At 40.9% G+C, this 27,383-nt stretch overlaps 1 protein-coding gene across 8 annotated transcripts in view; it reads right to left on the bottom strand.

Annotated features, from left to right (window-relative positions):
* FGF13 (fibroblast growth factor 13) overlaps positions 1-27,383 on the bottom strand; it is a 312,900-nt gene that overhangs the window by 92,617 nt on the left and 192,900 nt on the right. For 6 of the 8 annotated variants that reach the window (XM_027687255.1, XM_027687256.1, XM_027687252.1 and 3 more), the window contains exon 2: positions 21,776-21,943. The exons of the other annotated variants lie outside the window; for them this stretch is intronic. In XM_027687255.1, the coding sequence (XP_027543056.1) occupies positions 21,776-21,941 (166 nt within the window). In that variant the 5' untranslated portion in view covers positions 21,942-21,943. The remainder of the gene's footprint in view (positions 1-21,775; positions 21,944-27,383) is intronic. 8 annotated transcript variants of the gene reach the window in all.

Below are 27,383 nucleotides of genomic sequence, written 5' to 3' on the forward strand. Positions count from 1 at the left end.
TTACAGCAGCTGCCTTCCGTGGACTGTGGGAATCAGGGGTGCCTATGTCACTGTGAAATCAGCACGCAGGTTAATCACTGGCCTTTGGGTTACTGACAGACTCTTGTGCCAGGTGCCAGAATTTTGATTTATGAGACTCTATCAGTGACTAGAATTACTGAATCTCGTTGAGGGCACGCAGCTCAACGCCTCTGCCATGATGAGCCTGTATCCATCCTGCTGAACTGCCAGCTATCAACAAGGCTACAGAAAGCACGGGACAGAGCTTTGAGACAATAGTCACACTGGCAAGACAGGCAGCAGGGCAGTTTTGCAGAGCATTGGGCAGTTGATTGGAGTTTGAGCACTGAAGGGAATAGGTTCTCCTGAGCCACCCTCAGCCTTATCACCAGACCAATTCACAAGGCTCAAACCCCCCCAGCCCACAAACTGGCTCACACCTCCTCTGCCCCCTGTGAGGATTGCTTAGCTGCAGTAAAAGGGTTTAACAAAAGAAATCAAACCTGTTACCCTATAGTCTTCTATTAAGAGGCCTTCATAGCTGTATTTTCAAGAGGCAAAAAGGCAGGACAAGGTTTAGTAATTATAGGACCATGTTAAACTTAATCTGGGTTACTCTGATTTAGAAGATCATGACGAAAACATGTATAATTGAAAAGTGCCCTAGTACAGCAGCAGGGCTCCTACACTCCCTGGACTCCCAAGGTACCTGTGGATGGAGAAAGCTTTCATGTCAAGACTCTCATTAGACATGCACAAGGCTTTATAAAACTAAAGTTTGCTTTTGAATTCTGAAGCCATAAAAATATAATTAGCAGAAAAAGAGGGTATAAGCAATCCTGCTTGGGCATTCATGTATTTAAACTGATGTGTGCTTTGAGAGCCACAAGAAACCAATGATGATGTTGTGCCCAGCTTGAGCACTGTCAAAGACACCCAGGCTTTATGTCACAGCTCACTGACACCCATTCCATCCACCTCACACACACAGCTTAAATCACCCTGTTGCTGTAATGGGCCATGGAAAGCAAGTCTGACAGTAACAGTCCTTTCAGCTTGAAGGGTCAGAGGAGGAACAGGTCCAGCCCTGGCTTTAGGCTGGACCCTCAGGGCCATGTTCTCTCTGTGCCTGCCTGCACAACAGCCACCAGGCCACACTGTTCCCACAACAATGTGCCAGTGGCTTTACATCCCAGCTTGTACACTTAAATGAGTTTCCATTTTTCAGAGCTAAGAGAGTACTATTCTGTAGAGTTTGACCTTAAAAAATATGCATGTTAACAGCAGAGGAAGAGAACAGTTGCTGAAATTATTGATTTTTAATTAATGTTCATTCTTAAATTACTTGTCTTTTTAATTAAATTGCTAAGTTGGAATGCTGGAGCATCCCTAAAGACTAGTACATTTCTCCTGTGTGTCTTTTACCTTCAATGTTTTATTCTTACAGGTAAGTTGCACATCTTTAGAACACCTGTTAGACTTCAGAACGTAACCCAAATTTTTGATAGGCATATCTTTCAGGAAGACACAGAGGATAATTACTGGGCCAATGGCACTCACAACACTCTTTGTAACACATTGCAACAAGGGCTGTTGATCTCCAACCAGCAGCCTAAGAATAGACAGAAAATCATGTGTTTTAACTGACCCTCATATAGATTTATTACCTGACAGAGAAATAACATCTGGGATTATCTGCTTTGATTGTCATATTTTTGGGTGAGAATGAAACAGATTTTGTTATATGAGACAACACTATCCTATGGATAGATATTATCATAACCCAATTAAAACAGACACCATCATCCCTTTTGTTTTACTATCTAGTTTAGAATATACTCAGTTTTAAGTAAAAGCACATACTCTTTACCAGTCTCAGTTATGGAGCAGGCTCTGCCACCTGAGCTAACCCTTTAAAAACCTTACACACGCAGTGTGTGAGCCTGAGATGTGTTATTTATTTCCGCCACAAGTAAACGCAGAATGATCCTCACAGCAATCCTCAGCTGAGTCTGCAAACAGAACCAGATGATGTCAGGAAAGGAGACAGAAGTCTTGCCAGGTGGAAGGAAATACTGAAAAAAAGGGGCATTTATGGCATTCTTTAGATATGAAGTGAGCAACGTCCTTTAGTATGCTTTAGGAAAAACAGCATCCTTTAGTATGGGTTAAAACCACTGCCTTTTCCTGCAAACCATGTCTTGCTTCTCATCCATTACTGTTGCAACAGCACTACTATTACACTATGAATCTGTTAAAAAAACCTAAATTGGATAAAGTCATCACAGTAATATATCTGAAAGCAATGGGGAAAAATAAAACCACTGAAGGCCAAAACATCACAGATTTAAGTGGAGATGGCAGAGGAACTTTCTCCAAAAGCAAGGCTCCCACAAGTTTGCTCTAGCATAGACTACATTTTCCTCTCTTCTGAGCCTTATACCCTGGTTTCTTCCATCATACTGCCCTCCACTTCGGCCCAGTCAGACACTGCTGTAAAGGTGATTCGTTCTTGTGATACCAAAGAGGTAAGTTCTCATGACAGCTCTGCTCCAACATGTGGGCTTCCCCCTTGACCCCCAGAGATCTCCCTGGAGGTTTCCTTTGGTAGCTTTCTCAGTTTTGGTCCAAATTTCATGACCATACAAACCCCAAATTACATGAATCAAAACTTCTACCTGGCATCAGTGGAAAAAAATCTACATGTCTTGTGCCAGTGGGCTACAAAACTACAAATGCTCTGCTTCTCTCCAAAACAGGATTTTAGTTTTCTGTAGAGAGTTCTTAACCTTAAGGACCATATCTGTCCATGTGAGTTGCATTTCCCTCCAGAACCTGCACTTTCCCTCTCCATGGCCAGTGTTGCAGCCTACTGGTGATAATTAACCACAGTGGTTTGAGTCCTCTGCTCTTCTCCTTCAACAGCAGCTTGATATCCCATTTCCTCTCACTGGCTTTGCTGCTGAATAGGCAATTTTTCTCCTGTAATTTCTCATTTTTTTTCCCCTGACTCAGCCTGCTGCACCATCTGAGCAGTCATTTACCAGAGAGTTCTTTACTCCTAAGCTTATTACCTTCCATTTATCTGCATTGAGATGTGCTGCCCTATTACAACGAAGGTACTCAAAATTAATCCTCCTCATGTATCAGATTAAATTGTTTCTCATTATCTGCTTGACTCTCAATTCAGTACCATTTGTAAAACTAAAACCTACTTTTCCATATTATTAATCAAGACTTTTTTTTGTGACAAAAAGCCATTGTGTTGCAATCTGAATAATCTAAAACAGTCCAAGTAATATTTCTCCTGCCAGCCAATCTTGAATGTTTCCCTATTTTTCTTTTCCTTCCCTCCTGAAGTCCCTCTCTGTAATCAGCCATTTGAAACATGAATTTAATGCACATTTCCCTAACCTGTATTGTCTCCTTACAGCTAAAGGTTCTCAATGATCAATATTTTACATGATCAGATCAATCACAGCATATGCATCTGCTCTAGGAGACCTGATAAACCAATTTCCTGTCGCTTTTTCAAAATGGATTTACAAGACAATTTCCTTACTTGGTCATTAGATGAATCAACCTTCCTCTAACCTTATAGATACAAGGTTATTTATTTGAATTTCTTGAGCTTTACTTTGTTACAGATGGGGGTATGGCGTTTCAAATTGTGTAATTTTAAAATTAATTATGAATCACCTTACAAACTGCCAATGTTTGAATTCTATTTGAGAACAAATACAGCAATAACCCTTTAGTAAATATGCATATTTCCCTACTTTGATTAATTGCCTTTAATCACACCACTTGAATTAGTTACTCACAATTCACCACACCATTAAATCTGAAATATATGTGTCCTCTTTCCCCAACCCTCCTCAGCTTCTCACCCTACATAACCCTGACCTAAAGGCAACTTGATTGCTTGGAAGATCTCTCTTCCGCAGTAGGAGGGACACAAAAGCCAAGTCTTCCTCACATGAGAGATAAGTGCACCAGGACAGCAGGCTTGGAGGAGATAAGAAATTCCTCTTATGGGCAAACCTGCAGGAGATTTCAAGGGCCACAGTATTCTGATAACATTCCCTGTACATATGGTGGTCTGTAATCATAGAGACTATGATTATGACCTTGGAGAGAGGATAATTCTCAAGTTATAAGTCAGACAAGACCCAGGTTTGAGAAGCTGTTAGGGGAAAGCCTGATGATACCTTTGCTCTCTGACTCCAGAACTTACAGGAACATTTTCAGAGGATTAATTTTTTACTCCTGATTCCTATTCCCTCCACTGTATTTATCCACTTCTAAAATGGCGGAGAAGGGAAGGGAGAAATAAAAAAATGACACATACTTGAAATTTAATTTAAAAATGGCTTTGTTCCAGAAAAAGAACAGTCTTTGTTTATTCAGTGTCTTAGTTATCAAAAGCACTTCAGCCCAGATTGAAGGGCAGGTCTGTCTGTCTCCAGATACTTCAGCATGGGAGGACTCTCACTAACACACCACCCTTGAGCATTTCCTGGAGCATCCCTTCTGCCAAAAGAACTCTGCAGACAAATAAATGGGTTTGAAATTCTCTGACAACCATTTTCCAAATTTAGGTTCATTAATTAACTGGAAATAACTCCCTACTGGGTTCCAAATGCTTTTTGGAGTAAACTTCATTAAGAAACCAACCCCAAGCCTACACAAGTACTCAGGGGAGCTCTCCAAGGGCACTGCCAGACCTGGTCCAAAGTGGATGGGGAAGCCAGAGATGTCCCACTGCTGTTCCTCTCTTCCCCACATAATGCTGGTGCACACAGTGTCCTCAGACAGATGCTCTACAGCTGTAGCAAACACAGTTGGGGAACTTCCTTTCTACAGAAATTTCTCCACAGAAATCAATATTCCATTAACACACCATGCTATTCTGTGTACACTTAAATGAAAACATGCTTTTGTTTAAAAATACCAAAACCTAGTCTGCCTAGAAAATACAGTTAAAATACGCATAAGACAAAGGAAATTTAATGGTAAGTGAAGATTACATCAGCCCTTTTTTCAGAAAAGTTTTCTCTTTTGAGAGGAAAACAGACCACCAAGAAGATGGTGCCCCTTGAAGATGAAATGACTTTCAAAGAGATATATTTGAGTGAAACAAAACACTGAGTTTAATACTACAGCCTGGAAGAGATGCTGTGGCCTCCATTATTCAGATGATCTAATGTCACTTCTGCCTTGAGTCAGGCAGCCCACTTGCAATTCAGAAAAGTCTGATCCTCCCAGGCTTGAAATCCATGTAGAAAACTTACTACTGTGCCTTGTGGGTGGCGTTTAGTTCCACGCTTCCTGCTGTATTACTCTTCTACACAGAATGCTGCTCAATGCATATACAATTCATGCATAGAAAGATCTTTTCTCCTCGTTGAATTCCCACCTCCCACTGTTTAATAGGAGACATGAACTTACAGAGCTTATTATGAAGTTGACACTACTCAACACTCTTTACACCTCGTCACAACACCTCTGCATTAATTGTCCTAATCAAGCGATTTTGCCATGAAGAACAATTTGATATACTGTGCAGAGTATCTAATCTGGTCTCTGCATTGACATTTTTCTTCATTCACTATGAGAAAGAAGAACATTTCCCATTATTCAACACTAATAAACTTAAAATAGAGGCTACAGAAAAAAAAATCTTAAGACTGTCATATGCCATTTCATATATTTGTTATTATTAAGGAAGCACAGAGCCCAAAACCACCTGAATTTTAATTGCCCTTAGTGCAGAGGGAACTAAAAGGTGATGTAACATTCTTAAAAGGATAACTTAAGGTCACAGCAAGGCTCCTTCTAACTATCAAAATGTATGAATGACCTAACACAAGTAAGAACCAAGTGTATTATTTAATGAAATCACTTCCTGAAGGGGACATACACTGTCCTGGGACAACAGCAATTAATGTTGCAGGGTAGCTCACCCAGTCAATAAACTGCAAATCTTTTAAAGCTGAAACTAAGCCAGTGAGAGTCAGCAAGCACAAGCATCTTCTCTGTGAGGAGAATGTTTTCTACTGTTTCCTCCTGCTCATTAATCTTTTAGCTTCTACTCCACAAATCCAATAGTGAAGAAGGAAATAAGACCACTGCAAAACACAGGAATTCCACTGATTTTTGGATTTTTCTACACACTTTAATTTCCTAGCAATTACTTTGGTTGTAGTTTGTACTGTGTTTTTCATCGATGCCTTTCTCTCTGCCAAACACTGTCACAGTGAACAAGCTCTGCAGAAGTATGAGCAGAAGAGACTTTAGAGAATATCCTTCCCTGAATTTGTTTATATGCCATATAACTCGGGCTTTCTGACTGGATATGCACATGGAAACATCAAATTTGGCTATCCTTTACCTGTGACATGATCCTTTGTTAGCAGGGAAAGAGACCAAGAGGTTCCACCGGTTTTCATGATTTCAGTCTACAGGTGGAAGAATTACTTTACAGAAGTCGTGAATTTTTGTTAAGGAAAAGTACGTTTTAGTCCAAAGGAAGATATATCTTTGGGTTGAGGGCAATAAAAAGAGTAGAATTTTGCATCAGCTATTAACATAATAAATGACTTTTAAAAATAACACAGATGGAGTCCTCCTATGCAGAAGAAGCATGAAAAACAGACTGATCAATTCAGCCTACATTGAATGTTATACTTGTATTACACTTCACTTCCTTGCCTTGCAACCGGACCAACAAGTCAAATGGCATCACAGGGTTACCCTGAGAGGACACGACAAGGGATTGAGCTGTGTGAACTGTTAGCTCATTTGTTGTGATGGACAAATTCACAGATTCAAATCCCTGAGTATCTAAAGTTTTACGATATGCAAAGCTCTGATCCATGCCCAAAATACACTTTTCTCTAACTTTCTAATAATTTTTTCCATCATGTTGGAAAAACTCTCATTTCTTCTCCTAGTTGCAGCATTCTTGTTGAAGACAGATGCCCTGTAAGATATGTTGATATATTTGTCTTCAGAGAAATCTTTACGAGAGAGGGAAAGGTTTAGAACAATTTTGCAAGAAGATTGGGATAATTTCACAACTTGGCCTACAATCTTATTATTACAGAAAATGGACAAGACAGCTCATAGTGAGGAACCTGGATATATCATGAAAGAATTCCACATGGGAAGACCCCAGTAAACACTCCTGCAACTGCTCAGAAGACTTTCACGTGGTTACAGAGGAAACACTGACCTGCTCCCACAGGTTCTTAAGCATTAAACAGGGGTGGAAGTGTAGCCAGCCACCCTCTTAGCTACATGTCCCCTAAACTAGGAACTTCCTTAGAGGACAGAAGCCCAGGAAGCACAATTAATAAAAGTGATTGAGAGACTGTGCACATCCCAAAGTCATCTCAAAGCCAGACACCATTTAAGAATAGATTTTAAAGACAGGTTAGCAAGTTCCTAACTATTTTTGGATCTCCCAGTATCAAAGCTGGAAAGCAGAGCAGTGAATCCATAAAATTATACAACTAAAAAAAGAAGAAAAAAAAACACTTTGAGAAAAAAGGTTGAAAGTATTTTCTCGACTTGATTTAGACCCCAAGTGGCAGAAATCAGTTTATGAAATGGAAAGCTGACAAGGAAATGTGGCCCCTGTAATTACATGGCACATTTGCACAGTCACACCCTGTTTTTGGTGAACCACATTTCTTCTTTCACAAAAAAAAAAATATTTTTGAAAGCAATTCCCTCCTGAGTCTTCAGGGTTCATGTTGCAGATATTATTAAAAGCTGCAGAAGACATAGTCCAGATAAGATCTCAGTTTTGCACGTATTGATTCCTTCTATACCCCTCTCACTTGTTTTGGAATGGACTGCTGGGAAGAAGTGCCATTGGAAGTAGCTGAAGCAGGCAAAGTCATTATCACTTGTTCTTTTACAGGACCTTCATTGCAGCTAAACTTAATGGAGTGGCAGAGGATTCCTAGAACATTTGGCAGCACTACATATAAAATCAACCTTGAGCATTTAGTCTCCCAAGAAGTTAGAAAACAGCTTTAGGAGCCAGTTCTCAGCCAGCACTCGCTTCTTCTGCAATTCCTCTGATTCACAGCTTCAAGAGCCACTGACTTCAAATGGGGCAATGCTGACTTGGACAAGTTATATTACGCAAAAAACAACAAGTCTTGTTATTACAATGATGGAGAAATCAGAAGTCAACTCTCACAAACTCTAACATTGTTGCCACTAGATTTTTAAAGACCATAAAGAAGCCCTAAACTGTTTGTCAATTTGCTCTGCAAATCAACTGCAAGAAGCAATCTGTTTTGATCCTTCCCAAGAGTCCCATCCTAAATCAAAGTAGTACAACTGAATCTTTAACTAAAGTTTCCTTTCTAGCAAACCTATGGCCCTAGAAGTCTCTTGAGAAATCTGACATGTGAGTTTGGGTTTGCGTGTTTTTCCGTATAAACCTTGATTTATATATTATTAAAAAAAATTCCTAAATATTCGTGTCCTTAAAAGCTTTCATCAACTCCAGGGGACTGAAAGGTGATGAGTGTTTTACTAGGCTCTCCTCCCCAAAGCTCCTCCTGCCTCCCATCCAGAATGTTTTCTTTACAGATAAAGCGAGATGGACTTCTTAGATCAACAAAACACTGAGTTGGAGGGAAACAGAATGACTTGTGAAACACAGGTTATACAGCCAGATTGCTAGAAATAAAACAGTGAATGAAGGTAGAGAGTTTGGCACCTGAATAAGAAACAGCTCCTGCAAGAGAGGAGAGCTAAATATAGAACTCCTCTGCAACACCAACTGAAGTCACTGGTGCCTTTCAAAGGTATGTGATGAAATCTTTGGGGATGTATTACAGAACTCAGATGGTAAATTGGCCTGAAGCCAAATACCTCTCTTGCTGCATACATCTCAAGATGAGTGGATTCCAATTTTACCCATAAATAAAAGTCTGGCCAAGGACTTACAAAGAAAAATGTCGGCAAGCATCCATCTCAACATTATTCTGCTGGAAACAAGCTGACTTTAAAAGCTGGCAATAAAACTACTAAAAAAAAACCTAACTGCAAACCACACTGCTAAAAAAAAAACCTGGCAGGAGTGTTGGGGTGGTATTTTGTTGTTTTTTTTTTTTTTTTTTTTTTTACAATGTCCTTTTGAGACACTAGTTTATAAAAGGCACCTTTTCAATTCTGTTGAGGCAGTACAAATTCTGCTATAGGGGAGATTATACCAAGAACAAGTTGTCATAGTGCTACCTTGTGATTTTCCTCAGTCTCTTGGATGAACAATTACACCCATTTTATCATTTGCATGCGCAAATTAAAGAATCTGCCATAAATACACCTGATCAGAAATAAATTGGCAGCATTCTGCAGATGTCAACATATTCATTAAATATACATAAGGATACAAACAACTACTCGTGTGATTGGAATCCACTCTTTGGGTTATTAAATGATTTCATGCATGTAACAGTATGTGCAGAGCTGTTAACATGGAGCTGGAGAAGCAGCTGCTGTGCTTTGTAAGCAGCTGGATGGTCAGTTCATGGGGTCTGATTTTCACAGAGGCAGAACCACCCACAGAGAACAGACTATGTTTCTCTGGCAATGTTGGCATAATGAAGGTGATGTTACTCAAAAGAAAGTTGTAGCTAACTAATCTTCTTTTCTTTGGAGATCTCTTGTCCTCTCTAGGTAACTTCTTCCAGTTTCAGGTTTCCATCCAGAAGGGGCTTCCAACTCCTCTCTAATGCAGTAGCCTTCTACTTGTTGGAGCTCAGGGATCCCTCTCTATTTCAATTTTGAATCTTATTTACAGTCAACAAGTTCATCCAAAAGCACTCTGCTCACCTGCCCATACCACCACCTTCTCTACCACCCTCCTTGCAGACTTTTCTGCCGCATCATCAGACTCACCTTCTCCCATTTCAACATTTCCTTCTCGGTACCATGATGCTCTATTTACACTCAGACCAGGCATCCTGAGCAAAGCACGTGCCTGAGTGTGCCAAAGAACAAGCACCCAAGAGAAAGCTCCACAAAGAAATTGCCATCCTTTAAAACAACCTACTAGGTTTTGGTTAGAAGGTCATCACTATTAAAGAGGAGTCCACGTTAATTCAGGAACCTTCTGGCAACCTGCTTAGTCTTCCCCAAGGCCTTGAAGGCATCTGGCTCAGCAACCTCACAGGCAAGTGATTTTAAGTAACTTTGTTGTATCTTATTAAGAGGGAAACTATCAAGAGGAAAAGGAATTTTTGAAGCAGAGTATCTGAATTTTAGAGAATATCTAACTTCTGCTTGAGTAGCAATTGCATATCACAAAGAATATGTTCTTCAGCACCAGCAGGAAAGCTTGTTTTGACTCAGAGCTTCCTTCAACTTAGAAATAACTGGCATTGCATTTTTTAATATATCCACAACCATATCACACTGACTGTACATTTCACTGCACATATTACTAAACACATTACAGTGAATTCTTTTCAGTTAAACCAGTAATTTCCTAAACACGCTCCTTTGTTATTAGTACAAAGACCAGCAAAATTTCTCATCACTTTTACAGTTATCTAATTTAACATCCAAGAGATTAAAGAAACCACTTACTTGCATTTGGCAGCTCAAGTCCCATTCAAATTTTTGCTTACTACTGGTTTTACAGTGTATTTAATCTAAATTTATCATAAGAGGGCCAGTCATATGTACTCCTGGATTAATGCTGACAGCTCATCATGTGTGAAGCTTAAACATTTTCTACTAACAATAATTGAGAGACACTTGGCAATATTTGATGTCAGCTTTGCCACTTGTCTGAAACAAAGAGAATGATTATACTTACCAGAGATAAGAGCCCCTAAAAAGCAAAACTTGGTCTTCAACTACTGACTCAACCTAACTGGAGTTGTACAGGAAGAGAAAGAGGAGCAGGTACCAATTAAGCAAAGGTGCACAATTGAAATAAACTCTAAATTTTTAACAACTCTTGCAATTAAGTGTTAATTTGGCAGAAAGGAAAATTTTTGCAGAAAGGAAAAATCCCAAGACTGTTGTGAGGAAAGGCACATTTAGGGAACAGAATGACCATCACCAAAAGTGTGATTTATGCTGTTGATGGCTTTTTCAAAAGATGGAAAACTCAGCATTTCATTCACTGCAGTCTCAGATTCTTCTCCTGCTGATGGTCCTCGTGGCTGATTCTTTTTCTGCAGCCCCATCCACCTTCACAACATCAACAACAAAGTTACTAAAGCCTCCAAACCAGTGATGTCCATGAGGGCAGGCAGAAGATATGAGTGCAAATACCCCTATTCCTGAAGTCACCAGCCCACTGGCACTGGAGCCCTCCATGCCCTGAGAAGTCTAAAGACAGTTTATGATCCATCTTCAATGGATGCTTAAAGTACCAGCCAGCTGTACAGAGCAAGTTCTGTTGATTTGGAGGTATAGACATTTTTTCAGTCTCTATAATAAATCTTTCAGTCTCATCCTCTGAGGATGTTGGGCTCTAGGACTAGCTAAGCCTCCAAGCTTCCCAGAAAGGTTGCAAGAAATTCAGCTGAGGAATGAAATGCACCTCCTTCCACAAGAGTCAAGGACAAAAAAACCTGAGACAGATATATTGTAACAAGAAGGAAAACCAAGCATAAGGAGAAAGGTTAAGCTGTTATTTAGAAAATATTGGTTAAGAAACCCATACCTCCATCAAAGCAATTAAGAGAAAGCAGTGTTGGGCCACTCCATTTGTCTTCTGTGTGGGGTTCTGGCAAAACAATCATAGAATCAAAGAATATGGTGAGTTGGAAGGGTCCCATCAGGATCATGGAGTTCAACTCCTGGCGCTGTGTAGGACACCCCAAGAATCACACCAAGAAACAAGAGGCTGTGTATGCAACATTGCACTCAGTCACCACTCTACACCTTTGCTCTTCTGACTTCTCTATGCCAAGGGCCAGAAAAAACAAATTAAAATCTGACTTAATGATGCTGGCAAAAATTTGAAGAATAGCCACTAGGTTTTTATTCTGTTATAAGAGCTAAATTTGACCAGATAGCGAATAATAGTGAGAACTAACACAGCTGCATCAATAACCTTTCTAGAAGGGACGGTTGTGTAATGTGGAAATGTCAAGCGTGAAAGACAGCTGGTAACTAAAGACTTCTTGTGCATTAAGTTGTATATATTCTTAATTTTTTCCTTGCTAAATCAACATGCAAGAATTATTTAGCATGCCTGAAAAACATGGCAGACAGCTTCACATCAGGAGTATCCAAGATGCCTGGAAAAGATTTTCTTTTGTTTCCTCATTTTCTTTACAGCACAAGTTCAGCATTGTGCCCCTGTGCAGCCATGTGCTGGATACACTGCAGGTCAGAACCTCTGCAGGTTTATGCGCCTTGTAATCTCTAGGGTTTAACCTAACTCTTTGTAATCTGTCTTTTGGAAAAAAAAATTAAAATCTGTCTGTCTCACTGTTTTCAAACACATGGTAGAAAGAATCAAACATGCACACCAGGATCAATACCCAGAAAACACCTGTTAATTCTTCCAGAACACCATTGCTTGATAATACAGCTTTCTGTCCTGGAGGACAAAGGCTGGCTTAAAAGAAGATGTCCAAACATTTTGCACTGTCCTACAAAATCTGGAGGTTTTTTTAAGCATATAAGCAAAATCAAAGAACTTGTACACAGCAGGAATATTCTGTATATAGATACGAGTGGGCAAAAAACTGAATATGAAACAGTCTGAGCACTGACTTTTCCCTGAACACGCAGATACTACTGAAAAAGCATTCAATAATTTTACGTAAGTGTTCTAAGAAAACTCTGGCCTTTTGCAATCTTTGGTGCCTACTGAGGTCTGGGTAAAGCTTCTTTAGTTTCTTTAGTTTCACAGGTCAGGACATTTAAAAGAGAACAAAAAAGAGAGACAAATGTACTATCACCAAAAGTTAACTGCTTATGCAATCATAAAAGAACAGTAGCTCACATTACTGCACAGTGTGCTCACCGCATATTTGAAGTAAAATGCACCGCTGTGAAAGTTATTCAGCTTTGTTCAGAAAGCATCCCCAGCCCTGACAGAGCAGGATCCAGAACAAGGAGGAGCATCAGAGAAAAAGACAGCGTTGAGGGAGCACATGGAGACCAGACTGAGTTGGAAGTAAGGCTGAATTCCTCTCCCTTTCCAGACAATCTGAGACATAACGAGTGTGCTGGATGAACCTTGCTGTTTGTTGTGGCTTCGCTTTTGTGCACTCAGAGGTAGCAGCTGCTGAAGGCCAAGACTGCTGATGGGATGAAGAGCAGAAACCCCTGAGTCAGATAGGGGCTGAGCTAACCCTGGCACTGGAAACCACAGGCAATTTTCTATCTAAGCTCATTATCCCTGAGATGACCAACACCCCTGAGTGGTGCTGCACTGGGCTGCCCAGGGGTGGGGATCTCTGCCATGTGCTCCCTGAACCATGGAGACTTGTCTAAGTGCTTTTCTAAGGGATCACCTTGGGAAAGGAAACAACTCTTCAGTGATAGCTAAAAAGTTTAACTCCTCCTTGTTTACAGAGCTGTCCTAACCTAGAACAGCATGAAAGATTTGGTATGATCTCAACCCAAAGGCACTTGGTATTTAAATGCTGCAGACATTACCACTGATTAAGAGTTGTGCAATAATTATGATGGACCATGTAGCTGAATACAGTACAAAGAAAAACCTCCATTATTAATAAAGAACCACATCTTCTTATTTAAAATGAGGACAGATTGAAGAGTGAAGTCTCCTGCTTTCTCAGGAGAGTCATGGGATGAAAAAGTAGCAAGACAAAGGCCTTCCTCCATACAAGGAACACTCTTTGAAGCTCTCAGAGTGTCCTTTAAAGCTGAGATGAGAAAAGAATATCAGGGTGACTCATTTGGTCTAAATGTCCTACTTCAGCTATGCTAAGTGCCAGATACTGTCTCAATTTATTTTGAGATTAGAGCAAAATAGCAGAAGGCATAGATAAAAGATTTCCCTCGAAGAGTACACAGGTAAGGTAAGGGATAAAATTTCTTTTTAGGTTACCATGACCTGTTCAGTAGTAAGGCCAGCTCCAGCTTGAGATTTAAAAATCATTATCTCGAAATAAAAGTTCTAAAACTGTTCCTAATGCCATTACTTAAATTTCTCTGATGTTACAGAGTGCAAATTTGGCTAACAGTTACACAGCTCACAATTACAGCTGCACCTTTGAATTTTACCACCAGGAGAACAAACCACTTAACTTCCAATCTGTTGCTTGTGGCCAGGTGAGGTGGTAGATAAAAATACTGTGAGGACTCTTTAGTGCCTCCCCTGGTGTCTCTATTACCTACAGACCTGGGACCAGCTACTTGATGATGCTGTGAGGACAGACACACAGAAAGGCAGGGCTGCATGTGTTGAAAAATATGATCTAATTATCAGCTCCTCTAAAGACAGCTGAGTAAGAAGTGACTGCAAGGTGAGCATCTCTCCATCAGTGCCAGGCACCCACTGAATTCCCCCTCTGTGAGGTGCTGGCCTGGGCAGCAACAGCCCGGAAAGAGCAGTGACACTGTTAAGTTTTAAATCCTTCTGTCAGAGAGAGGGTGCCCGGCCTAGCTTTATTATTGATATTTTATGATCATGTCCTCCAGCCACATTATTCTAAGATTTTGGTCTGACAGACAGACGAAGGTGTGCACACTATTTCCTGGATGGAGATGGGTGTGCATACACAGTGAGAAGGATATTCCAGCTGTAAACCTTATTTCAGGTCACATTCAGCTGACAGCAAGTATGACAGACATTTGAAAAAGTCCAGGTAGGTAGGAATAACCTGGCAGGTGTATTAGTTAAAAAGTATTAGCCAAACAACACAATAGGATGCAGGAAACACGGCTGTGTATAATACCCTGATCTCTGAGCCTCTCAGGAGGTACGTAAAACCCTATGGAAAGCTCTTGCACTGTGTCCTCAGAGGTGGCAGGTACATGTGAATTCAGGAGCAAAAGAGGTTTGCAAGCCTTTGGAAATGCTACATTCAGTGACTTTCCTTCAAAGCCTCAAGTTCCTTCCTCAATATATACTCTGTAATCACTGAAGTACCCAGTGACAGAAATGTTATAGCAAGAATTGGAGTCTTCCTGCTCACAACCTTAAACAGAGAACCTTATTCTTTAAAACATGTCCAGCCACCTTAAAAGAGATGGTTTTCATATGGCAGCACAGAGCAGGATGTGCAAGCACCAAGCATAGGGCCAAGTACCCGGTGAAAAGTAACTAAGGTGCAGAAAATAAAAGTAGTAGGGGGTAATAGTTTGGGAAAAAGCTGAGATATGAGCCTAATAACCTGTCACCACTCATGCATTACCTGCCAACACTGGCTGCTCCTGTCCTCCTGCCCTCAGTCCCTCACCATGTCAGGCCACCGCTCCTGCCAGAGCTGGCACTGGGCTCACCCAGGGCTGAGCCTCTCCTTAGCTCACACGATGAGAAAAAAGGGTGTTTGGTGGTGGATCTTGCCAAACTACAGGTCAACACACAAGCACATGGTGGGAGGTGAGAGGAAGGGAGGACTGGAGCTGGCACAGGCTGCCACTGCTGAAGAGAAAGACAAAAAACTCAGGTTGTATCTCTAAGTCCATGGAATAGTATTGAATTCCCACTCTGCTGTATTTCTGCATGGCTGGAAGTGTCACCCCCCAGAACCTTCCAAAGAGAATACAAGTCCCTAGTGCTCAGCTGGTTCAGTAGGGAATTGTTATTGTTACTCTTTCTGATAAGATGTCCAAATAGTTTTGAGAATCAAGTCATTCACTTCCCTCCTTATAATGGGAAACATTAAATTTCTCTACTGCTTGGGACTTAAGCAGTCCTACTGCTGACGACTATGATGACTTACATGTTCAATCATGAATCATTTTGGCAGTAAGGACCATATTAACTCCTTATTAAGGGAGTAAGGAAAGAAGAAATCAAACTAAACTCTGTGAGAGGGTTCTGATCTCATTTGCAGACAAGCAAATATTGAGTAAATCTTGGATTTTGGTGGAATTAGTCTGGATTTGCACTGTCTGAGCCTGAACCCGAGCCAGGCCCAGACTGTGTTCAGGTAAGCTCATTAAATACATCCCAACCCCTTTGACTCTGCTGGGAGCACTCACATGTTTAAAGTTAATCGTGTGCTTAAAGGCTTTGGAGGATCAGGGCAAGAGGGCTCAGCCACTTACAGGACTGAGCTATTCTGCTTTATGTGCTGAGCATCTGAAGAAAATAAGAGTGTAATTGTCTCCACTGCCTCCCAATGCCCCGAAATTGAAGGTTATCAGTTAATCACTCAAGTCAAAGATGGTTTCTCTTAGGGGGAAAAGGCCATTACACTAGTGGCAGCTTCAGACCTTTGACTTTAGATCTCTGTTGCTCCCTTTAGATCATCCTTCACTACAGATATGGTGCCATATCTGCAGCAACTCCACGTGTATCCAGACAGACAGGATGCAGAGCTTATTTTCATCTAGTATTGGACAAGCTTCAGGCATTGCTCATTGCTGCTTCTTGGACTTGGGAACAAGGAAAGGTGAAAGCTTCACATTCCCCACAGGAGGACCTGAGAGGTGCAGGAAAAAGCAGAGTCAAGAACAAGGTTTTGCTGAGGCAAAGGGCAATAAGGAAAGCACTGATGCTTGCTATATCATCATTAGGCTGCAGCAGCAGACTGCCTGCCTTCCCTGGGATGAGCTGCTCCAGGCCACACAGCTTAGCTGCAGCAGGAAAGGGTTAAATACTCCTGCTGGCAAGAGCAAGTGAGATACCAAGTCTTCACTTTTCACCTCTGCTGAAATCAGAAGACACGATGAAAACCATGGAAGCTTATGAAATGCTTCTAAAGAGGATCATGTAACCTAGTAGGAGCCCCTACTAATGAACCAGTGAGTTCCCCTCAGATGGCTGCTGGTCCAGGTTAAATCTGAGGCTGAAGACACCACAGTGCAGATGCTGAACCTCCTCACTGGTGTCTCACTGCCAAGTGTGCCCGATCTGAATGTCTCGGACACAACCAGAGCAGGTGGCTGTGCCTCTTTCACGTGGCTCATCTCTATTATTCTGCACTGGAACACAAAGTCATTTTTAGTTCTGAACAATATGTAAAGTTTAAAAACCTCTCACAATTCTCCATGATTTCAAATACAGGTTCTCCTCCCCCTTCTTCTTTCTTTTTCTCCTCTAAAATGCAGAAGTGCATTAACATAATTAAACGAGCGAGCAGGGCTAATAGGACTGATTTGGTCTAGAAGAAAAGGATATAATTAGAGTGCCAAGTAACAGTACTATCTGTGGTGACACGACTCTCAGAGCACCAAAGGGACATTCAGTAGGACAACATAAAGGCTACAAATTTCTACTGGTGACAAAACTGCCTGTGCACATGGAGTAGGTGGAAGAGGCAGCCCCCCACACAATGTGCTCAAACATCCTACCTTTTCCTTGCCCCCAGGACTGGTTCTGCCACTCATCCCATTGCTAGAGATGAAGATAACAAGCCATTGTCAAGGGCAACCACAAAGCTGCTTGTTTCATATTAGCATTCTTAACATTTTCTATCTAATCAGATTTCCTGTTGGTTGAGGAAAGCTGCCTTTCCTCATTACCAGCTGCTATCCCAGATTTCCCTCTCCCCATCCCCAATACGTGTTTTGCCATGCTTTTCTGCTTTTCTGTGTAAAAAGGTTATGTATGCCTGGAGGGAGACTAAATGTTACCCAAAAAAAAAAAGAAAAAGAAAAAAAGAAAAAGGCAAAAAAATCCCACATGAAAACAGAACTATGGGCAAGTGGCCAAGACTCTTGATTGTGTGACTGTGACTAACCAATGGGTGTTTTTTAAAAACATTTCTCATTTTATTCCCTCCCCTGGATGTAATAATACAACTCAAATTAGTTTTCCAGGAGCTGACTTCTTTTTATGTAACCATGTTTTATACAGATAGCAGCAGCTTATGTTTAAACTATTTAAGAGAACAAATAGCTGCAAAATGTACTTCAGATGGCCCTTCTCCTCTAGCAGTGTATTCCTGGCTGGAGGGAAGCTATAAAAACACCCTGTATTTTGCTGCTGCTTGGATGTAATTGTAAACAATGCCCAATGCCCACAGGACCCAGCATCTAGGTAAGGATGTCAGCTCTGCTTGTTCTATTGCATTTGAGAGATCCACGACATTGTAAACTGTAGAATGACTTTGACAAAACAAAGCTGGAATGATGTGGAATAAAGCAGCAGTTCAGCTTTTAAATCAAGTTTCCCATAGCATTAGGAAAGACAGCATCCCATCTGAACTGCAATCCAGACTGACAGACATCACCCTGTTGGCAATGGGCCCAAATGGAAATTTCCACATTTTGGGAAGATAATATTGTTGTGATTTCCTGTTGTTCTCCTTCCATTCACTTCTACCACTTGCTACAGTTACTGCACCAAGGACCTTCTATGTGTCCTCGGGTTGATATCAAATGTGCTGACCCTGCATCGATTCTCCTAAGGTGTATTTGAGGCATATGGGTGCTGTGAATAATGATGATGTTGCAAGCAGGCAGGTAGGTGTCAGGAAAAGAACAAGAAACCAAGGCAGGTCAATTTAGAAAACATGGATCTAATTTTCTCATTTCTGATTTTGCTTTTAGAAATAAACCTAAGCTATGAGAAATGAAATAGGCCGAAGATATGAGAAGTGATGGGCCACTAAGCTCAGTTACCACTGTGAGGTGGCATCTAAGTCTTTCAGCAAATACCAGAACATTCCCCAAAGACCCCTACAAAAAGCCTGGAAAATCTTTTACCTGGTATCATCTTACATGCCTAGGGGGTTCAAGTCCTGAAGTGATAAATGTGGCTCTCCAAGCATTAACCCTGTATTAAAGAGGTTAAAAGATGCAAAGAAACCCATCATCTAAACAAAAGAGTTAGGCAAGGAGTTGCAAAGTTCAAAACATGCAGGCTTAACTATGTGTTCCCATATCATTACTCAGCAGACAGAGGTACATTTTTATACTCTCTGCAGAGTCTTTCAAGTCTGCAATTTTCCATAAAACTTCCATTGTGACATTTTACTTGGAGAACTTTCCTAATAGCTTCTTAGTTGTCATACTTTCCAATACCCTGAAAAATGTGTAAATTATGTCACGGTAACAAGTTTAAACATTTCTTTTCATTCATCCTACCAGCACAATCGAGCCTGCTAACTGCTGGATTCACACTGGAAGGTATTCTGCTAGGATTTGTTTCAGCCACTCCAGTAACTTCAATGGACTGTTGCAGTGTTTGCATGGAAAGCACAGTTCAGATAATTTCACTCTCAAAATTTTTCAGGCTCCATGCCAACAAACCACTGAGGATGACACACATCAGTCCTTTGGTGGGTCTAACACCACTGCCAGGCAATTCACAGCTGTTGAAGAAAAGGACTAATGCAGCCCAGGCAATTTGAGCTACAAGAGAGGATAAAAGGATTCCTAAACATATATTTTTCCTCTCATGCTGGAAGCAATATCTTTCACAGAAACACATAGAGAAATCACACAACAACAAAAATTGATACCCCTATTAATTCCCATCAACTCAAATAGTTGTAGGACAAGCAAATACAGCCATGTCTTCTTGTGTCTATCTAGCACTGCAAAATTCCTAGAGGAGAGGAGGAGGGATAAAAGAGGGAAGAGACATTCATCCTTGTACACTGCAATTAAAGATGACAGGCTTCCCTCTTAGAACTAAACATTTTCACTGAGAACGAATAACAATACCATATGCCATGCAGGAAGGAGTAACACAGCTGTTGTTGGAGACAGACAGCGTGTAGATTTATGGAGAATCTAAGAAGAGCAACTGTTGGCTTCCAGGTGGCAACACGGCAGAACTGGTGCTCCCCAGGTCTTCACTCAGAGCCTGCACCGTGTAAGATTTTCCTGGCAGATCCTGAATTCCTCAACATTGAACCAAACCACGCCTCCAGGAGACTCATGCTCTGGAGAGAAAAGGCCCAGCATACCTCTGCTTCCCTTGTTCCTCTTGAACAGGCCATTAGTGCGTAAATTGTTGATTTATTCACTGAAAATGAGCAGGCCCAGCTAAGAGCTAGTCCTCAGCAGGAATCCAGCTCCCAGGATAAGTTCCACTGAAATAACCATCAGCTTCTGCTGGAGTGACACATTAGCACACGGCAAAAAATGAAATACAGCATGTGAGTCAAAGATGCCAAGTTTAGGGCCCTTCTTTTTGTGGATCACATGGAATCTTTCATTTCACCAAATATCAGTTGCTGAGCACCTATAGTAGCTCAGCTGTCATCATCTTCCTAGAGGAGCTTGACATGAACAGTTCTGGGCTCATAATTTACTCATGAACAACACAAACCCTGACAGATGATAGGAAATTCATGACATCTGCTAATCCAGAGGAGTCCTATAGAATTCGCCTTTCCCTCGTGTTTATTGAGTTACAAAATCACAACTCCTATCAAGTCAGCCCCAGAACTGAGAGGAAAATTAGACTTTTTCAAACCCCAATTTTAATATTTAGTTATATCATCACTGAAACAAAAAACCTCTTCCCACACCTTACACCAGTGTGTGTGTCAGACTTAGTATTTCTGGTGAGATGAAAAGAAATACTATTCTAATAAAATAATTTTATTGTAAAAGACTCAAATCTCCCAGACGTGGTGCAAAGAACATTCATGAAAAATCTGGGGTATGTAACAGGAGAAAGCAATTGACTGAACATTTAGGGATAACAGTGACAGCTCAATGACTGATGCCCATCATTACAGAGAGAATAATACAAGTGATTTGTCATAAGAACTCCAACCTGTTCACTCTGCCATTCCTGTAGACTCAATTGTGGCAGAATCCAGCCCTGAATATTTAATCTTAAAACACATCTACCAGCAGTAGCATTATTTGTCTTGGCAGGTACTGAAGCTTATGCAAAAAGTAGAAGGCTTACCACTTGGAATATGAGGCAGTAATGCAAAACACATATGGAACAATAAGAGAAAATATTAAAATAATATAATTTAATATAGCTTAATCTTATGTACACTAGATGAACGAGAGACAGATACCTCATTAGCAATTTCATATTAGCAAATACAGCATGAGAAGAGACCATACCTTTGCTTTATCTGAAAAGGAAAACATTCTACTTATTTTTTTTTCTGCTCTGCATGCATTTCATTTCCCAAAATGCAACCAGGCGTGCATTACATACAAACTTCATCCTGCTTCACCCGTGTACAGCTGCCATGAGCATTCTCTAGCGCTATGCAGAAGCCTTATGGAGTGAAAGGTGTTGGGGACAAGCCGAATCTTAGTCTAAGTGCCATATTTTCAGCAGAGTGCAGCTTCAGAAATGTTACTGGAAAGAACCAACTAGGAATTGATGCCGTTTTAAGTAGCAAGCAGCTTTTGGCAGCCAAAAAAAAGGGCAGTGTGTAATGATGAGAGAGCTGAAACAAACAAACTTTATTTAAGAAAAAGCAGCGTCATTTCTCTTCTAGAACGATACCGTACGGGGTTTATACTACGGTGTCCCGTGATAGCTGACTCAGACACTAACAGGCAAGCAAAGGGGACATGGAGTGCATCACGCTGCCTGCGTCAGCGGCACTGCACTGACACAGGCTGGAAAACACACAGCACGCTCTCGGGACATACATGGAAAAAAAATAAAATAGAAACAAACAGAACATGGATCCATAGTGCCACAAACCTTCCGGCTCTGTGTTCTCTTTGAGGTGCACTTGCTTCAGTGGGCAGCAGAAGATTTCGTGACACTTAGCACGAAAAGGGGACTCTTTTTTCTTTAATTCCGCAGATTGGATCGAATCTTGCCGTAACATAATGTACTCCTGTGTGCCAGGGGGAGCGTCATCCATAACTGTGGTCACCACATAACAAAATGAACTCAAGTTAGAGCTTGAGGAAAGCAATCTAGGGAATCAAATCAACTACATAATGTCAGGGTGGGGGAAAGAAAGGAGGGAAAGAAAGGTTTATAGGAAGGAAAATAAACTTTAAAGTGGAAAGTATCTTGGTCATGGTGGTAGAAGGGTGGGAAGGAACATTTACTTTTATAAACGCTTCTCATAAACATCAACACTTTATACTGTTTCATGCAGCTTTAATAAACAGAATAACACCCTGGTCCAAAAAGCAACAAATTTCCCTCCTATGTCTTTGCTTTATTCTCCTATAGCACCTATATCTATTCTGCATGCAGATTAAGAAAACAAACAAACCAAGCATGCTTTTACAGCCTAGCCATAGGCAATCTCTACATTAACATCAGCGAGTAATCGTTCCACATCTGCAGGTAATGCAGCATCAGTGTATCTATTCCCCAAAGTACGAGAAACATGCCTTTATCAGGACACACAATTACACACAGTTCCTCAGAGCAAGGATGATGATCATCATTTTCAACGGATAGAAGAATAAATGCACAAAGAGAAAGCACATTAATCCTTTTGATGGTTTTCTTGTAAAACAGCAAGTAATTTTTAAAGTTGATCTTATAAATCAATAGTGCCATTAATAACATAAATGATATGCAGTCTAAAATGTTTTCTGAATGGGGTCAGACTATTAAATGGCAAAAAGATAAAATATATAGCGTACAGAAAGCTCCAGCTACCTCAAAGTATTACATTTTACCAGAAAGAATTGAAACACTTTTCCACTATCTAAAAAATGAAGCCTTAATAACAGAGATAGTGAGATTCCTCAGCTCACAGCTTTAAGGCACAGATCATCTCACAAGAACAAAAATTAAATGCTTTTTCAAAAGACAGTCTCTAACCACCACTAGTTATTTATAGCATGATGCAGAGATATAAAACCACAGCCAAAACCAAGACCTATGGCAAAAAAAAAAAATAAAAAGCCAAGAATTAGGAAAATAAAAATCCAATAATAAGGAAAGTAACTATTAATAGGTTCATAGATGCACTGGCATGCATTAGGTAAGTTTATTTGGTTCTCAAAGTGCTGGCCATTAATTCTAACAATCTAACTGCTTCCTAAATATCTGCCAAGGTATAACCATTTTAAAAACCTGTCACATTTAAACATGGATCCCCTCAAACAAATATTAGCCTCTTGCATTTTCATGCACTTGATTTTTTTCTCTAATAAGAGCCATATCTAGATGAAAAACTCAACTTGACAGTCTTTCTATTCAGAGTGGGCAGTCACCTTCTTTCAAGACCTCATTAATCCACTGGAGAAACTTTGTGCCTTGGCTGTTGTTGCTTCATTAGACTGCATGCAGCATCAGTAATAAACACTAATAATCTATACAAGATGTCATTAAAAGGGATGCATGGGCTAATAGGAAAGCACAGCTGGTTCAAAAAAGAGCAGCAGGCCAATGGAGCACAAAGTCTGTGCTGCCATATAATTACATCCTTAACAATACCAGTTTTACTTTGGCTTATGGGAAGGGTATGGATGTGCTCCTGAAACGTACTGAGAGCCTTGAGACTGAGGGGCAATGGCTGGGAGTAATTACTAAGAGTCAACATCCAAGACCAGCAAGCCCTGACGGGTCACTCCTCCAAAAAGCCACCAGGAGAGAAGGTGACCACCCAAAAGGTACGGCATAGGGACGTGCCAAACAAGAGCTGTTTGGCACTGAGCCGTGATTTATTTGCTTCTGTAAGCTCAGAGCATGCAGCATCTGCAAACCAACTCCACAGACTGATTCCATCCATCAAGTATTTGACAAAGAACTGCTTGACATCACTAGGGAGGCCCAACCCTATCTCAGGCAAGTTCACTAAGACAGGTGGAATAGGTACAACTGGTCCTTTACCAGTCACCTACACGCTCATATCACCACGTGCACACAGATTTATTTAAATGTGAATACACCACAATGAGACCCACACCTTCCATCAGTGAAGAACATGGCGAAATCAACAAAGGCACATTGTGTTACTAGACCCAAGGACAGCAGGTGTAAATGAGTCTTGGTTTTGAGGGCCACCGTAGCGCTGACATCTGGAGCAAACCCCAGGAACCACAGCAATAACGCAGCCTTAATGCTGGAATGATGTATGGATAACTTAATTGATGTCAGTGTTCTGAAGGAACAGCTAAAACCTTTTCTTAACATGATGAATGGCCTCGAGTCAGGCTGAGAATTTATTACAAAACGAGGAACACCCCCTGACCCCAGTGTGTCCTTTTCCCTGCCATGATGACAGCCAGACACCCTCGTGGAGCCACTGAAATCACAGCTGCAGGACCTCAATTACAGGCCCCAAGAATCAATCCACAGGCAAATTTCAACTACACGGAATCTAATGTAAAAAACTTTAAAATCTTGAGGATGTCCATTTCTGATGAGTGAAAATAATCAGTGCTATGACTGATGAATCTGCTATGACTTTGCTAATGGGATAAACCCCACATTTATGAAAGAATCACATATACATCACAGTAGGAGAGAAACCATAAATTTTAGGGAATTAACGGAAATCCAAAGCAGTATTTACATACTGTGCTATGCGGAGCAGAGGACATTGTTTGTACTCAACTGTTTCCTACATTGCAGACTGTAATTGCAGGACCTATGACATGCTTACACTGCTCTGTGTAATGCACAAATAAACGAGTCAGCTTCAAATCAGCTAATTTGGGTAGTAATCACAAGCCAGCACCAAGCTCAAAATGGGAGTGGAAGACCCATGAGAAGCCTGGCAGGTGCTCAGCTTCACTCCATCATGTGGATGCTGGAATTTTGGAAGGACTGAAGTCGTGGCTCTACACTAGAGCTTCAAGCCACGGAGAGCACTAGAGTGCCTCTTAAATCCTGCATCCACGAAGTGAAGAAAATCCCTTTCCTCTGGCACAAAGGAGCAAGTTGCAAAAAAGCCCATTCCCCAAAATGACTCTTTTTGGAAAAATTGGAGCAGCAGCACAAGCCTCCCCACTGCTGCCTGCCTGGCTGTGCTAGGACACAGAACAGCGATGCTCACTGAGCACCTCCTTCATTCCCTGCCTCCTCCATACACAGAGAGGAAAGAAAGGTCATAAGTGAGGTTACCCAGGCCCCTGAGGCTGTTTAGAGTTATGTAGTAAATATTTTTTTTCCTTTTAGGGGAAAACATTGGGCTATCAAGTTGCTTTCAGCTCTGTACAGGAACAAAACTAAAAAAACCTTTCCAAAACAACTTCCTTCAAGAGACTGCCCAGGACAGGGAAGGGTGGAAAAGTGAGGTAATTTTCTGTAATAACATTTTCCCAGTTGAGACAGTTCATGAAAAGTTCTCCAGAATACATGCAATAACAATTCCTTTTGCTTCTTTTAATCACTGCTTTGTTTCCCCCCTAATTTATCCCAGTTCAGGTGTGATTTCTTTGTTAGCCACCTGAACAACATAATAAACTCAGGGCACAAAAATACATACAAGCTAATTAAAAAAATTAATTCTATTCTGGGATTGTAATACACTCAAAACCTCTTAATGACTACACAGTCTATCTGTACCATTAGCTATCCAGCTTTGCCAAAATCTTGATGAAGTATTCTTACCAAACAGCCCTGGCACTTCTGCATCACTCAGAAGTCTTATTTTCAGCTTGCAGCTGTGTGCTCACAACTTAGAAGTCTGGTTGACTCTGACTTGCAGTTTTTACAATGAAGACAGATATCACATGAAGCACAAGCAGCCAAGTCTCTAATTTTTATTCAGACCAAGCCATTTCTAGAGTCCCCCCTTTTGCACGACTCTTTTTTTTCCAATATAACACCAAAATCAGGCACCACACCAGAAACTCACCAGCTCATTCCAAACTAAAAAAAACCCTACAAACAGCAAAAATACCTTTTGAAAGACACAACTTTCTTTAGATGATATTTCGAAATTAAAACTTGGCTCAAAATGAACTCTCACTACCCCTGGAGGCTTCTGCTCGATGGGGTCCGTGACAGAGGACAGCGACAGCCCAGCTCCTTCACTCCTCTCACACAGAAGCAGTGCCAGGTCTTTTGTTCTCAAACCCATACTATAAATTTCCTCTATGGCAACTATTTCTCTGTGCTTATTTTTCAACTGATATTATTAAAAGGACAGTTTTGCTGCATAAAAAAATAGAGGATAAATTTTGAGATTGGCAGTAGCTGTCTCTAAGAGCTCAGATACTCAGGGAAGCAAAGTCCTTGCTCAACAGAGGGCTTTTACTACTTGAACTAATGATTTTTCAAACTGCTGATCTCAATTAGATTGCAGTTGGTTATTAGAAGTTGAGGCTTTTGGGATTGAAGAGTATATGGTCCAAGAGGTCTCTTCTATGCCTGGTGGGAAAGGCAGGGTAACTTCCTATTTATGGCATAAATGTCACAGGAGTATTTAAAATTCACCACTGATGTCCAAGTAATACTCCTTATGGTAAAACCAACACCACAACTCCTGCTGGGATTTCTGTGTAAGGCAGAGATTCCCAAACACCTATACAGGCAGCTGCAGCCTGGAGCTAAGCAGTTACCTAGCCCCTGGGAAAGATTCTCAATCCCACATCAAATACAGGGTTTGTTGGTTGTATTGATTTTGTTACCCCAGCAGCAGTCACAGCCAGCCATGCTACAGCTTGAGCCTTGTCCAAACAGCCCCAAACTGCTACCAAGGCTGCAGCACGAGCACCTCCAAAGATTTCTGCCAAATCCTAAACCTACTTGGGGGCCTTGTTCCTAGATGGAAATGAAGCAGTGAACAGAAACCCCCTCTTCAAAAGTCTGTGGGAGCAGATGGAATGCTGCAGTCCTCCCACTCCCAGGGCTTGGTCAAGCACGAGCAAAGCAGGATGTTCAATATGGGCCATCAAGTGCAACACCTTCACTGTCAATAAAGTAGGAACAAACTTCACTGAAATCTCTTGCAGTTCATACACAGGTGGATTTCTCCTCTCCAAGACAGCACTTCCTCCCTTCTTTACATGGATTGCTCATAATTACTTCACAGTCCCTTCCAATACAGTCAATGAAATCCTTATTAGAGAACCAGGAATAAAGTGAGTCAAAATGATATGGTTAACATCTACTTTAGGCAAAACATTTCATGTTGAATTAATTCTTCAGGTTTGCACAGCTCCACCTTCGCTCTCACATCAATGAATTTCCCCCATCATTTTAGACAATGATTTATTTTCTGATTTGAAACTACTTTCCATTGTGAAATATTTTCATTTTTTCAAACAAGCAACTGTTGTCTTGTGATCAAAATTGAAAGCTGACAGCTCTTTCAAACATGTTTCTTTCAATGTATGTAGGAATTTTGAAACTTTTTGATCTGCTAAAAAATTCTGAAATATGCTCT

The sequence above is a fragment of the Neopelma chrysocephalum genome, unplaced genomic scaffold (assembly GCF_003984885.1).
Source record: "Neopelma chrysocephalum unplaced genomic scaffold, ASM398488v2 Primary Assembly neopelma1_73b, whole genome shotgun sequence".
Taxonomy (NCBI): domain Eukaryota; kingdom Metazoa; phylum Chordata; class Aves; order Passeriformes; family Pipridae; genus Neopelma; species Neopelma chrysocephalum.